Source organism: Acanthisitta chloris, unplaced genomic scaffold, assembly GCF_000695815.1.
Source record: "Acanthisitta chloris isolate BGI_N310 unplaced genomic scaffold, ASM69581v1 scaffold23330, whole genome shotgun sequence".
In the NCBI taxonomy this organism is placed as follows: domain Eukaryota; kingdom Metazoa; phylum Chordata; class Aves; order Passeriformes; family Acanthisittidae; genus Acanthisitta; species Acanthisitta chloris.
In genome coordinates, this window is record NW_008652536.1 from 19551 (window position 1) to 33249 (window position 13699).

Here is a 13699-nt window from a genome sequence, read left to right on the forward strand (position 1 = left end):
TTCCTCAAATCCAGACACTGTGGTGGTAATGGTAAAGTATTGTTTGAAATTGGGAACTTCCTCTGATGTGTTTCTTGTGTCTCTTGTGTCTCTGGTGTAAAAGAGCAGGTTTTTAATTGAGTGGAGTCTAGCTGTCAGGTCTAACACTGTTTCATGCTGCAAAACAAGGTTCTCACCCTCTCCTCCTCCATTTCCTTATTTCACAACAGTGAAAGCCAACTCTGAGGAGAATAAGGCTGTTTTGGATGATGTTCAGAGAAAGATCAAATCAAGGTCTCTCTATGGTATATAGGTTATGGCACACATTTCCCAGGGAAAGTGTCTTTGCTGGTAGTGAGTGTTTGGAAAAAATGAATCAGGGTGTCTTGTTGCTACAAGACTTGGTAGTGAAGACCATGTTCCTACTGTTAGGGCAAAATTCTGTTTATTATGTGAAGATAGAAAGTTATATAATTTGGTTTTTGTTGGGGTTTTTTCCATTCCTCCCCTGTCATGTTCCCTTCTAGCCTGAGAGCATTATCTTTTGATGAGACTATTTACTTGTGTGCGTTTTGCTAGATTTCCAGTGCCTGCCTTTCAGGGAAACAAGGATTATTAAAGCAGACATTTTAAGAGCTAGCATAATTCAAGTAACACCCATTAAGTCCCTTAACAACTTTTACAAGTATGAATCTTTGAAGCATCTCTGGGAAAGGAGGAGTGACACAGGATACTGCTAGCCTGGCATACATTAAAAAATCAGAAGCACAGAGAGTTTAAACTACTTGTTCAAAGCCACACGAGCTAATTGGGGATAGCACAGAACTGCAGGCAGTGTCTTCAGACTGTTAGTTGTCCCTTCTTGTTCTCTAGACTGTTTTTTTCTGACTGGTGTCAGAGCTCTTTTGCTCTTACATTATGGTGATCCTGATGGTCAGACACATTAATGTGGGAGACTGGAGGTAATAAAATCCAAAGCAAGTTTGGGAAGGTTGTTAATCTGAATTAAGCAAGTTGAAGCACAAAAATAGTTTTCATTCCTGGAAAATACTTTTGAATTATGTAGATAATGTATGTAAAACTTGATTTACAAAGGACTTCTTTTTCCCCTTAAATCAGGACAATATGCAGTGGAACACTGCTGACTTGAAGGTTAAGTGTCTGATTGTAATTTGTTCTCTGGCAGGTTCAGACAAGAATCTGGTGGTCTTTCCCTGACAAATGGAGAACTATTTCCAAGCAGAGGCATATAACCTCGATAAGGTTTTAGATGAATTTGAGCAAAACGAAGGTGAGTCATTTTGAACAGGATTGTAGATGCACATCAGATGCACCTACAGAGAACAGTATTGAAGATGGAGGGATCTGTGATACCCTTTTGGGTTTTGAGTCGCAAATTAATCTCAGATGTTGGAAAAAGCATATATTAATTTTGCATGTTGTGTCCTGAGTATTTCTGAGTAGTATTCTCTTCTGTTTCCATTCATCTTCTTTACTTTTTAGAAACTACTCACTCTTGTAATAGTACAATTTTAAAGAAAGGTTTTGTGAGGCTTAGTCTCAGTAGCAATATTTAAATAATTTATTTCAAACAAATCAGGCAAAACTTACTTTAAGCTTCTTTTGCAGAAGTGTTTCATTAGGTCACAGAAATCATATAATGATAGTTTCCATTTGAAGCATTAAATTCTTTGTTTAGTCTAATTTCTAAGTCTGTGCTGTCAAGGAAGCTGAACATTTTATGGGGGTGAGAATCTTTCTAGGCATTTCTAGCTGTTTGAAGTACATTAATCAATACTTTAAAGTTACTTCTGCAAATTCAACCTGATACTAATTGGTGTAGCTGTAAATTTCCCGAGTTCCAGAAACGTTATGCAATTCCACTACTAAGGGGTGATAAAGCTGTTTGTTATGGCAGATGTGTTTTGTTATTGTGGCTGTATTTGAACATCGACCTGACACAAGTTGCCCAGGGAGGCTGTGGCTGCCCCAGCTCTGGCAGTGTTCAAAGCCAGGCTGGATAAAGCCTGGAGCATCCTGGTCTTGTGGGAGGTGTCCCTGCCCAGGGTAGGGGGTTGGGTCTAGGTGATCTCTAAGGTCCATTCCAATCCCTAAAATTCTATGATTCTATGATCTCTACATTTGTATTTGGGGAATTCTAGTGCAACAGAATGAATAGAACCTGTAGCTTAAATAGGACAGTAAAGTCTCTTTATTGAACCACTTTTTCAGATGCTGCTGTTTCACCTTCACTGCTGGGTGCAAAGTGGAATCAGATTCTAGATCCGCCCACTCGTCGCCTGCCGTTTAACCCAACCGTGGCCAACGTGAATGAAGCTACAACTCCTAATGAATGTCAACAGAGATTAAAGTCTTTCTCCTTGTCCCAGGCAGTGACTACACCAACAGGAGGAGGGGATCACTGTGCTAATGGAAAGGATTTTAGCATAAGTCCGGAGCCTCCAGTCATGTGGATTGATGATCAGGCAGTAGCAGATGATCAGTTGATTAAAAGAAATAGTAATGGGGATGATCAGTGTAATGCTGTGGAACCAGAAAAGAAATGTGGGAGTACAGCTTGTTTGCCAGAGGAGAAGAATGTGCTAGTGGTGGCAGTGATGCACAACTGCGACAGAACACTACAGAGTGATTTGCTGGATTGTAAAACTTACAACAGTCAGTCCCGAATGGACACTATTAGCTTTACACTGGATAATGAAAACCGACAGAGTGACCAGTTGAGTGTTACTGTCAATGGATCCATGGAAAAGGATATAGACACAGAAAAGCAAGTAAATAGGCTGTGCACTGAAGATGACTCTGTAAGTCATTTGACTGATGCTTCATCTGAAAGCCTGACTGCTGCGTGCCCCTCCTCTCGACTAAAGGATGATTTTAGTATGAGTAGAGATTCACTGTTCTCTGAAGCTACAACTGCAGGGGTCAATGCAGTGACTCTCTTACAGAGACCAGTTGATGGTACTGTTAAAATGCAAGAAAACTGTGTATCGGTTGAAAACTTTCCTAGCAAAGCCATTCCTCAGAGAACGGATCTAGAAGCTAAAAACTCTCCTTCTGGTTCCAGCAATGGAAGCTTAATCGTAGAACAGGAAACAGCCCAGCAGTTACAGTCCAGGCTGTCTGGGCTCACTGAAACCTGTCAGCCTAACGTGGCTGGAAGTGGCAATCACAAGGAATGTGTGGCAGGACAGTTTGGCCCTGAGGATGTTAATGCCACTGAAGGCGAAGTCATTGAATGTGATAAAAACCTTGGTGCAACGGAATCGCTTGGCATGGCACAGTGCTACCCTGAGTCTCAGGAGATGACTGATTGGGAACTGACAAAGTTGAATGAGATGAATAATAAGCAAACTCTAGGAGAGGATGAGAGACTTTTGCAGACCAAACAGCCTGATGATGCATGTAGTAATAGTAAAGAAGGTGGAGATGGGGTGATGGAGGCAGGCAGAGACTTAAAAGGGACTGGTATAAATGAACTTGAAGGGTCCAGTCTCTCTGATGTGATGGCTACATCAGCAGCAAGCTCTCTGTCTAATGGTTGTGATTCCTATGGAATGCAGAACCCAGTTGTTGCTCATGTTCCAAAGACTTTACCCTCCAAGGAAGACTCAGTAACAGAGGAAAAGGAGATTGAGGAGAGCAAATCAGAATGTTACACTAACGTTTATGAACAGAGAGGAAATGAGACCACAGAAGGGAGTGGTCTCATTTTAAACAGCACTGGTGACCACATAAAGAAAAACTATTTACACAATCTTTGTAGTCAGGTTTCGTCCATGCAAGGGCAAACTTCACCAAAACCAGTGACTAGTCTGCAATCTATCAGTGTTCCTTTTGGTGGTGCAAGACCTAAGCAACCCACAAACCTGAAACTGCAGATTCCGAAGCCATTGTCGGATCACTTGCAAAATGATCTTATTCCCCCAAATTGTGGAGGTAATAGTAAAAACAAAAATGTCTTTGGTAAGACACAGTTAGGGGATACAGCAGAGACGTTTCCTGGTGAAACATCTTCAAATGCCTCTGGTACTGGTACTAATGGGGAACATTTGGATGAGTATGAATCTGGAGTCTCTAATAGTTCGTGCCTTGCAGTAGCCCCAGATAGTCCAGACAATGATCTCAGAGCTGGTCAGTTTGGAGCTCCAGCCAGAAAGCCTTTTACAACTTTGGGTGAGGTGGCTCCAGTGTGGGTTCCAGATTCTCAAGCACCAAACTGTATGAAATGTGAGGCCAGATTTACATTCACCAAAAGAAGGCACCATTGCAGAGCTTGTGGGAAGGTAAGTTCGTATTCTGTAAGCTCAAAGCACCCTTTTTTTTTCCTGATACTCCTCAAAATCAAATTAGAGGACTTTCTTAGCCACTGGATATAGTTGCCTGTGACATCTCTTCCTAAAAAGCTGTGTTTGAGTGAAGGGAAAAAGGGAGTTTCTAAGCTCTGATCTATTTAGGGTTCTAATGGAGAAATGACTAATTGTCATTTAGAACTGAAAGAAGAATTAGCCTGTATGAGCAGTGTATTTGTTGATAGCAACAATCATCATCATTGGGTTTATGTCAAACTCTTATAAAATGGCTAAGTGCAGGAAACTAGTTTACAGAAATTACTGCATCAATAATCCCATTAAAGACACGGAAATATACTGATGTGAACTGAAACTGTGCTGTTGGATCGCTGGAATTCCTGTTGGTTTACATGGCTGATAACTCTGTTCTTTTCAGTCTTCTTCATTGACTTGTCTCATATTGCTTACATTATTTTAAATAACATTGCTTTTAACATACATCCTGGGGAAAAAGGCAAAAGTAAATTATCTGTAACCTGATGTCTGTCAGTGTGGTGAGAAATTTTGTAATGAAGACAACTAAAACAATTTCTGTATCATTTTGTGTGGTGTAAGAAATATGTCATTGTTAAGGGTTTCTGAAAGTTGTATGTGTGTGCCATCTAGGTCAACACAAACTCCTATGTGATAAGTTTATGGGAAATGACTAACGTGTAAAGTATTTCCAAATGTCTTTTTACTGAAATACAAGGCAGTGGCATAAGTAGGAACTTGGGGGGAAAATAATGTTGATTCAAAAGCAGGAAACTAACACTAGTCAAGGAGATATTCATGCATGTTTTTAAAAGAAATACTGAAACTGACCGAAAACTGGAGTAAAATTAACTTTGGTTCATTTAGGCCTTATTCAAAGGTTTCTGAACCAACATGATTGGACTTGATGGTCTTAGAGGTCTCTTCCAACCCTGATGATGCTATGATTCTATAAAGTTGATGGAAAGACCTCCTGACTGCTATGGGTGATACTTTTTGCTACCAGAGGAGTGCAGGGCAGCAGAGTGATGTGGATAAAAGACCTAAAAGAAGCAAACCTATCAGGAAAGCCCAAACCCTCGTGGCACCTGTTTCTGGCAGAAACCCCAGGCTTGCTGCTCTGTAATGGACTCTGTGTGTCCCATTTGTCCCTTTAGTAACCAAAACAGGTAACACTCAATCTCTCCATTACAGCACCAGATAAGTAGATTTTCTTCAAATTTGATTTTGAGGCATGCTGAGCAGCCTTTCCCAGGACACTTTTAAAAGCTAAGCAAGACATTGCTTGTGCACTGGGCCAGGACTTGCAGTTGCTTCTGCCCATCTCATGGCAGGCTGGTTGCACTGGAAGTCCTGGTGTGGAGCCAGCAACCACAGGTGATCAATAGGCATCATATAAGGTCCATGGCTTTTGTGTACCTCGATTAATATCGCAGGGATATTAATTAATCTTCCTCTTATTGCAGTTAAGGAGAATCTGTAAGGAATGGAAATTAAGAAAATGTCCATCATTTGATGTATTAACTTATACTGTTAGTTATTTGGGCTTCTCTTTTGGGCTTCTTTTGAGACTTTAACAAATCTGACTGCAGTTTTCATTTGCAGTAATGTTTTCTATTGTTGTGCTTTAAACAAGTTCATTGCTTGAATTTAATTGCTTCTCTGTAATGACTGATTTTCATGGAATTTTAAGGGTTGGAATGGACCTTATAGGCCATTTAGTCCCAATCCCCCCTGCCCTGGGCCCAGGTATCTCCCAGTAGACCTGGATGCTCAAGACATCATCCAACCTGGCTTTGAACACTGCCCTGAATTGCACAAGTGAAAGCAGAAAATGAAAATACCTGTAAACAAAGTGGATAAAACATGGACAGATAGAGCAAGGCCAAAACATTTTTGGTTTTTTCTTAATTATTCTGACAAGCCTTGAGAAGAACAATCAGTGGTGTTTTGGATTATATGTGGGGAATGGATAAAGTAAAAGATCCCTCTGCTCTGTAAACAAACTTGAGCTGTGAAAAATGTATCACATATGGGTATTTAATGTTTGCAGAGTGTTGGAATAATCCTTGGAATGGCTTGTTTTTAGAAGCTTTTTGTTAGTTAATGTTTGCCTGGGCCAAATTTGCACATGTGCAGCCAAAAGATGTGGCAGAAAACTCTTGTTAATAAATGTTAAGAATCACTGTAAGTCAAATAATATTTAGCACTTACAGCAAATTGCTTTCCAGCCCTTAATTCGTATAATGATTGTGGACAGAGAGAGACCAAAGGCTTTGACAGGCAAGCTCTGATGAATCTGGCTGCAGGGGCTTGAGGCTCAGCTATTCTCAGCTGTCTGCTCCTGCTTTCTGGTTAAGATCATCCCCAAAGTAAGTCATGTTGGCCATGTGCCTGTGGTGCAGGTAACTACTGAATCCCAGTGATGCTTCCACTGGTAAGTGTCTGAATCTCACTTAAAGAACTGGGGAGACACTGTCTTCAGCTCTTGCAGTTGTTTGTTTCCAGGGGAAGTCTAAGTATTTTGAACACAAGCTTGAGCATAGCAGTTTCTTTCTAAGCTTTATTAGCATCATGACAGAGGTGAATGTATCTGTTTCATTTGAGAACAAAAATTGCCTGGAAAACTAGTTGTGTGGCACCTGGGAAGTCTGTCTCAGGTTTTAATTTCGGGCTAATAATTGCAAAGTTAATGGAAGCTATAAACCTCATGGGATTGGTAGAAAGTAATGCACTTACAGTAAATTTTGAATTAAAATTAAGAACCTGAAGAATGTGTGTGAACACATTCATAAATTATAAGTTACGTGTTTATGTGCTTTCTATTGTCAGATGAAATGATCAGCCTTGATAGGAAAACCAGAGAATTTCTAGGTAATCTTTTTTATTGACAACCAAAACTATATTTTTCCACTAAAATATATAAAAAAATCACCCATTCCCCTAGCAACTAATGCTTCAACACCTCCCAGTGAACCTGAAATCCCTAAGAGCATAAAAACTTGCTTTGACACTGCTGTGTTATTTTTTGATAGCGTGATACACTGAGATAATGACTTGGTGATTGCTAATCACTAGTCTGACTTGTCAGTTGTGCTGGATTGAGTTCTTGCTCTGCATTACTGGAAGGGCTGGTGCAGCCTCAGGAGTGTGGATGTTCTGTCATTGCTTCTGTTTTCTCTCTCAATGTTTAGATCGTTGCATTTGGGAGCTTTGCTGGGTGCACAGTGTGTTGTTTGATATAAAGGGTCCTAAATCAGATATTAATTTGTGTTAGTCCTTCATTTGTGGTTGAAGACATTGATTTTTCCGTGGTCAATACTGAACTTTTGACTGGAAGTTTCGCCTGGAGAACTGAAATGATGTCAAATGTCTCTAAAATGTGCTGTGATGTTGTTATTAATATTCCCTAGAATGCCTGTGAATTGGGTGAAAGTGTAAATGCCGAAATCAGATTTGTAAAGCACATTTGCCTTTTTTTTTTAAGGTTTTCACATATGTGAAGGAGTGGGTTTTGTTTTTGCATAAAAATGCCACTGTATACACACTTATGTTTTGTTTCTGGAACGTTGAAGTTGACATAATTAGGAAACATTAAAGCTGGTTGTAAGGAGAGAGGCTGAGCTCTTCACTTTGGATTTTCAGCTCTCATGGTGAGCTCAGAACTTATATTTGTGTATTTCAAACACCACTAAGAGACTGCAAGTGACATTCTGCAAAGTAGTTGTAATTTGGTGTGATCTTTAACTTGGTTAAAATTTAATTAGGCTTGCACATGTTTATATAAGAGAATCTTGTGTAGTTTCTTGTCTGTATTACAGAACGAATGCTGCTAAAGTGATGATGGGATAATATTTTGGATTCAGAAAGCATTGCAGATCATCGTGCATTGCAGAGATAATATCCACCTACAATTAAAATTCAGAATTCTCTCTTGATATCTGAACTCATTTGTTAGGTAGCTGCTGCTGTTCCTAGATTTCCTGAGTGTGACATTGCCTTCCTGCATGAAATGGATATTCATCAGGATCTTCACATCACCTCAACAATAACCCTGAGGAGATACCGTTTTTTAAATAGAGAAAATGTTGTTATTTGAAACAACTAAGAAATTAGGGCACCCTGGTTTGTCTGTTCTGCAGGATCTTGAGAATGCAGTTGCTGTTGTGGGATCATATCTGCACGTGGGTGTGTGTTTTGGTGCACGAGCCATGCTCATGTGTCAAGGTTTTCCTTGGCTGGAGGAAATCTCAAGCCTGTTTCGTGCCCAGGACTCAGAGTTGTTAGAGCTGGTTCAGGTGAGAAGCTCTAGCACTACCACTGCATCTCTGCAGCAGGTTGTCCTCCTCTGCCCCTTGCAGCCAGTGTGGTGACATGCAGTTCCTGACCTCTCTCTGGTCTTGTGATGCTGTAGTGTTTGTAATCGTGTCAGTATGAGCTTTTTTGTATAAATGGAGTGAGATTTTATTGTGTAAGATTTTCTTACTAATGTCATTCAGCTTTCTTAAATGTCTTGGTTTATGTGTTGAACACTTGCAGCATTTTGATACATCAGTGTTCACTCAAGTCTCACCTGAGGAATGTCTTGTTATAGATGAAAGCAACTAGATTTGCTAATAGAGATGAATTCTGCTGATGCAAAGAAAAATTACCTGTTTAAATTAATACATGCCATAGCAATCTCTTATGTAGAGTCAACTTGTGCATTGAAACCTGTTTGCTTCTAGAAAGTACTCATTCTCTTTCTGAGACCAGTGTCAATCCTTTGAGGGATTGTAATGTGGTAGGTATTTATTACCTGTTATCATTAATGCCCAACATCTTGAAAACAGCACAGTGCAGTACCAGGACAACATGCATTGGTGTGTTCCATGAAATACTGCTGCAGCAGGATGAGCAGGACAGGCACCCTGGGCAGGTATTGGTCACTGGGGCTTTAATGGGGAAAATACTGGTAATTTAGCTCTATATTTTGTGTGCCTAGAGCTTCGCAGATACTGGTCCAAATCCATCGGTTTGTCCCATGTTTTTGCACGCCACCTGAGCTGTTTCCCCTTTGGTTGCAGGTGTTCTGTGCTGCATGCTGTAGCCTGAAGTGCAAACTGCTGTACATGGATCGGAAGGAAGCCAGAGTGTGTGTGATCTGCCACTCGGTGCTCATGAATGGTAAGTGGAGACACAGTCTGAGATGTGGCACTTCACTGGCTTTGTGCTGAGCTGCACTGATGCTGCTTAAAAAAAACCAAACCACAATACTTTATTGGCATGGGTAAGTATTCTAAAACAGTAAATGCCCTTGAGAGGCCAGTGCGGAATCCCCGTGGAGAGTGGAGATTCCTAAACTAGATATGGTTAACAAAAGGCAAAAACTGGTAAGGGTGCAGTGAGTTTGAAAGCTTTCATTTGTGAGGGCTATACCACTGTGATTTTGGGCTTCTTGTGTTGTTAATCCAGTATTGTACTCTGTGTCCTTTGCTACCTGAGTAGATACCCTGTTACGCTTTCGTATGGCATGCCAAAGAGGAGAGTAATGCAGCTGCGCCTCTTCTGGATTATGCACTATAGGAAATCGGAAAAGTAGTACTTATTCAACTCTTCTTCTTAACTCCTTGGTGCTAGAGTAGGCAGTCTTGTCTGAAAACGGGTCCACAAATGTGGGCACCTGTGTTTGGATTATTGCTTCGGGAACATTACTGGAGAATCGGTCAAACCCAGGATGGTGCTGTGGGTAAATGCCTGATGTGAACACGGGAGAGAGGTCACAAGTAGTTCTGAAGTTAACATGTAGAACAGACAAGTTCTGTTACTTCAGCTTGGTGTAAGGAAAGACTCAGTTTGGTTTTGACCAAAGGGTTGTAGAATCTACTTTTGTATTTTGTCCTTTAAGATGTGGTATAAATATGGGCAAACACAGAGTATTCTTGAGACCTCTGAAAGTTCCAAGAACTTCCTGTGCTGTCAGTTACCTTTGGGTGATTATCTCTCCAGCTGACTTAAGTCTGTGACACTGAGAAGCTGCTGCTGGAAGACTCAGTGTTCAGTTTTTATGTCTTGAAGAGACAGAAAAATTGGATTAGGTTGAGAGAAGACCCCTGTGTCGTGGTTTAACCCCAACCAGCAGCCGAGAACCACCCAGCCACTCACACACTCCCCCACCAATGGGATGGGGGAGAGAATCAGAAGGGTAAAAGCTAGAAAAGCTCATGGGTTGAGATAAAGACAGTTTAATAGAGAAAGCAAAAGCTGCACACACAAGCAAATCAAAACAAGTAATGAATGCACTGCTTCCCAAAGACAGGAGGTGTTTAGCCATCTCCAGGAGAGCAGGGCCCATCACGCGTAACGGTTCCTTGGGAAGACAAACGCCATCACTCCAGATGTCCCCCCTTCCTCCTTCTTCCTCTCACCTTATATACTGAGCATGATGTCATATGGTATGGAATATCCCTTTGGTCAGTTTGGGTCACCTGTCCCAGCTGTGTCTCCTCCCAATCTCCCATGCACCCCCAACTTCCTTGCCAGCGTGGCAGTACGGAAAGCAGCAAAGGCCTTGACTCTGTGTAAGCTCTGCTCAGCAATCACAAAAACATCTCTGCATTATCAGCCCTGTGTTCTGCACAAATCCTAAACATAACCTCATACTAGTCACTGTGAAGACAGTTAACTCTACTTCAGGCCAAACCAGCACACTCTGTGAGTGCTTAAATTATGAGGAAACCTGTCTCACTGTGAGAAATTCCAAACACTTTGGTTTATTAATGGAAAGGTGAATGTATGGCTATAATTTATGTCTGGATAAATGAAACTTGATGACAGAAGTTAATTCAATGGTAGAGGAAGGTCTGACAGGGGCACTCTAACATGCAGTAGGTAGAATGAGAAGAAAAAGTCAGGCTTTAAATGCAGGCTTTTAACCATTAGGATAACAAACTGTCCTGATAATTATTGATCAGGTATCAGGGAATCTCCATTGCTGCAGATGTTTAGTTAAACTTTGGAGACTTATCTCAAAGATTGCTACTGCTGTAGTTTTAACCAAGAGTTGGTTAGGAAAATTCTGGTTTGTGTCAGCATTCAGACAAGGTAATTTTGACTATATCTTTACATGTTACTGTGTAGGGGATTGTTTGGGCAGCTCTTTTCAGAAAGGTCTGTTAATATGTTGAACATCTGAACTAAAACACTGAGCTTAGAAGCTCATAGCTCTACTTTATCCCCAAAGAAGTTCAGCATTATGCAGGTTTGGTTGAAAGTAACTGAGTGCTAAGTCTGGAGATTAGCATCCAAAATTAGTGATAGTTTCTGTTATTAAACAGGAATATTTTTTAAAAATTAAAATGGATTAAATGTTTCAAAAATATTAAACATTAATCAGTGTGCAGTGGTAGGTTTTAATTATTAATACTTCTTCGCTGTAGGCCAGATGTGTGAGGTGACAGGAGATTGTAGGCTGTAATATCTAGGTGGTGTTGAAGAGGTGCTAAAATGTTACATTCTGAGATGGAGCAATGAACCCATTTCAAGGTGTACAAGAGCCAGGAATCACAGATACACCTGCAAAAGGCAGCTGGCTTGGTGTAGTGGTGAGAAGATTTGTTTTCGTCGGGGGAAGGGAAGAATCTGCAAATATTTCAGCTGAAAGCAGAAGTGTTCTTTTAGAAAGGCATAATAAAATTGATCATATTATAATGATTTCCTTTTAAAAGCCTTTCTGTCCTGCTGCCAGGACAGATGCACATTAATGGCAGGGAACAGTGACACCACTGCCTGGGTTATTACAGAGGGAGTGCTGCCTGCTGAGCTGTGCTTGCCCCTTTGCCTCTGTCCCTGCTGCAGTGCTCTGTGGTGATGCTTTGGCTTCCTGGGTAGTTAACCTGCAGCCTGATCATGTCTGGTCCCTCCTCATCCTTGTGGTTTCTTTCCCAGTACAGGATTTGGGTTTTTTCCCCGCTCAGTGCAGCAGATTAAGCATTAATCTTTGCACAGTCTTAGGAGCAGTGGTAGGAATTGCCCTGTAAAAACAGTTACTTCATTTGGTTGCTCTGGTTTGTGTTTCACTGGGGAGTGGAGGATGGTGCTGTGTTTTCTGTCACTTTTCCATGGCCAGGCTATGTGTTTCATCAGTTTCCAGTGCTATTTTTACTGTATTTTCAATTGGTGGATATGCTGACTTGGCACTTTGCTTTACTTAGAAAAGGCTTTTTAAATGGTCCTTTAGCATGCTGTGACTTTCCTAATGAAGAGGTCCTAGAGATGTAACTTTGTGCTTTTTTAACACTTTCCTCTTTCAGAACTTTTGCTCTAAATGATATAGAATTGCTGTGTAGAAAGTGCTTCAGTTAAATTACTTTTCTCAAATGGAATGTCAATACCTCTTCCACTGACAGGCATTTCTCTCCTGGTTTTGCAGGTGGATGGGGAAGCAGGAGGGTTTATGTTCTGTTGTGTTCTGTTTGGCTTTTTTTGGCCTTGGTTATTTTCACCTGGGTTTTCTAACAATTCATAGCCAAAGGAACTCAAAGAGGTACATGCTCTGGGAGCTTAGGTGGCCTCATATTTCTGCTTGGCTCAAAGGGTGCATTTATTTGTAGCATACTACTGGGGCTTGAGGTGAAAACACGCATAGGTGTTTTTGGTGTCTTGCTGTAAACCTTCCTTACAGATGGAAAACTAGTACTGAGGAAATACAGTCTGTGTCAGTAGCTAGAGGAGATTTCCCTGTGATGGATGTTGTTGACAAAGAAGCTTTATGTGTTATTGTTTGGTCAATTGAATTAAGGCTTGAGTCATGCCTTCCAAATGAATAGCATAAGGGGTTTTTTTATAGTTAAGAATAAAAGTTGGTGATGTCTACTGATCTGCCTTGGATATAAAGAAATTCAAGGGGATTTTATCATATACAAAGGATAAATCTGCTCAAGTGTTCTGTGGGTTATGAAACATTTGTAATAGGAACATCTATCTGTCCATGCAGTGTGACATAGATACATAGATGGATGTATGCATTGAGTGTTTTCAGCTAAATCTTTGACGAAGCAGCAAACTGAAGCATGAGGAACTAAGCATCCCTCGAGTCAAAGTGTATCGTTATCATTTTCAGAAAATATTTCTCTGTGAAAGGATGTTTTTATTGTACAGGGCTAGTGCTGTTTTCTCCTGGATTTTCTTGCTTGATTGTAGTCTCCTGGGCTCTTACCTGAAGAGAGATTCCCTTTGGGAGGTGGCAGGGTCCATACCCACTGCAGCTGAGAACAGAGTGTTTTGACTCTTAGATACCTTCCTCTGTGTTCATGTTTCTTGTTCTCTGTTTGCTTTAGCTCAAGCCTGGGAGAACATGATGAGTGCCTCAAGCCAGAGCCCTAACCCTAACAATCCTG

At 40.8% G+C, this 13699-nt stretch overlaps 1 protein-coding gene across 1 annotated transcript in view; it reads left to right on the forward strand.

Moving 5' to 3' along the window:
- Positions 1 to 1200: 1200 nt before the first annotated feature.
- Positions 1201 to 13699, forward strand: part of LOC103805088 (zinc finger FYVE domain-containing protein 9-like) — a 36801-nt gene continuing 24302 nt past the window's right edge. Inside the window, 5 exon segments of the mRNA XM_009077726.1 lie at positions 1201 to 1270; positions 2212 to 4283; positions 9389 to 9488; positions 13640 to 13696; position 13699. The exon segment at position 13699 is cut by the window's right edge and continues 101 nt beyond it. Coding sequence (XP_009075974.1) covers positions 1201 to 1270; positions 2212 to 4283; positions 9389 to 9488; positions 13640 to 13696; position 13699 — 2300 coding nt within the window.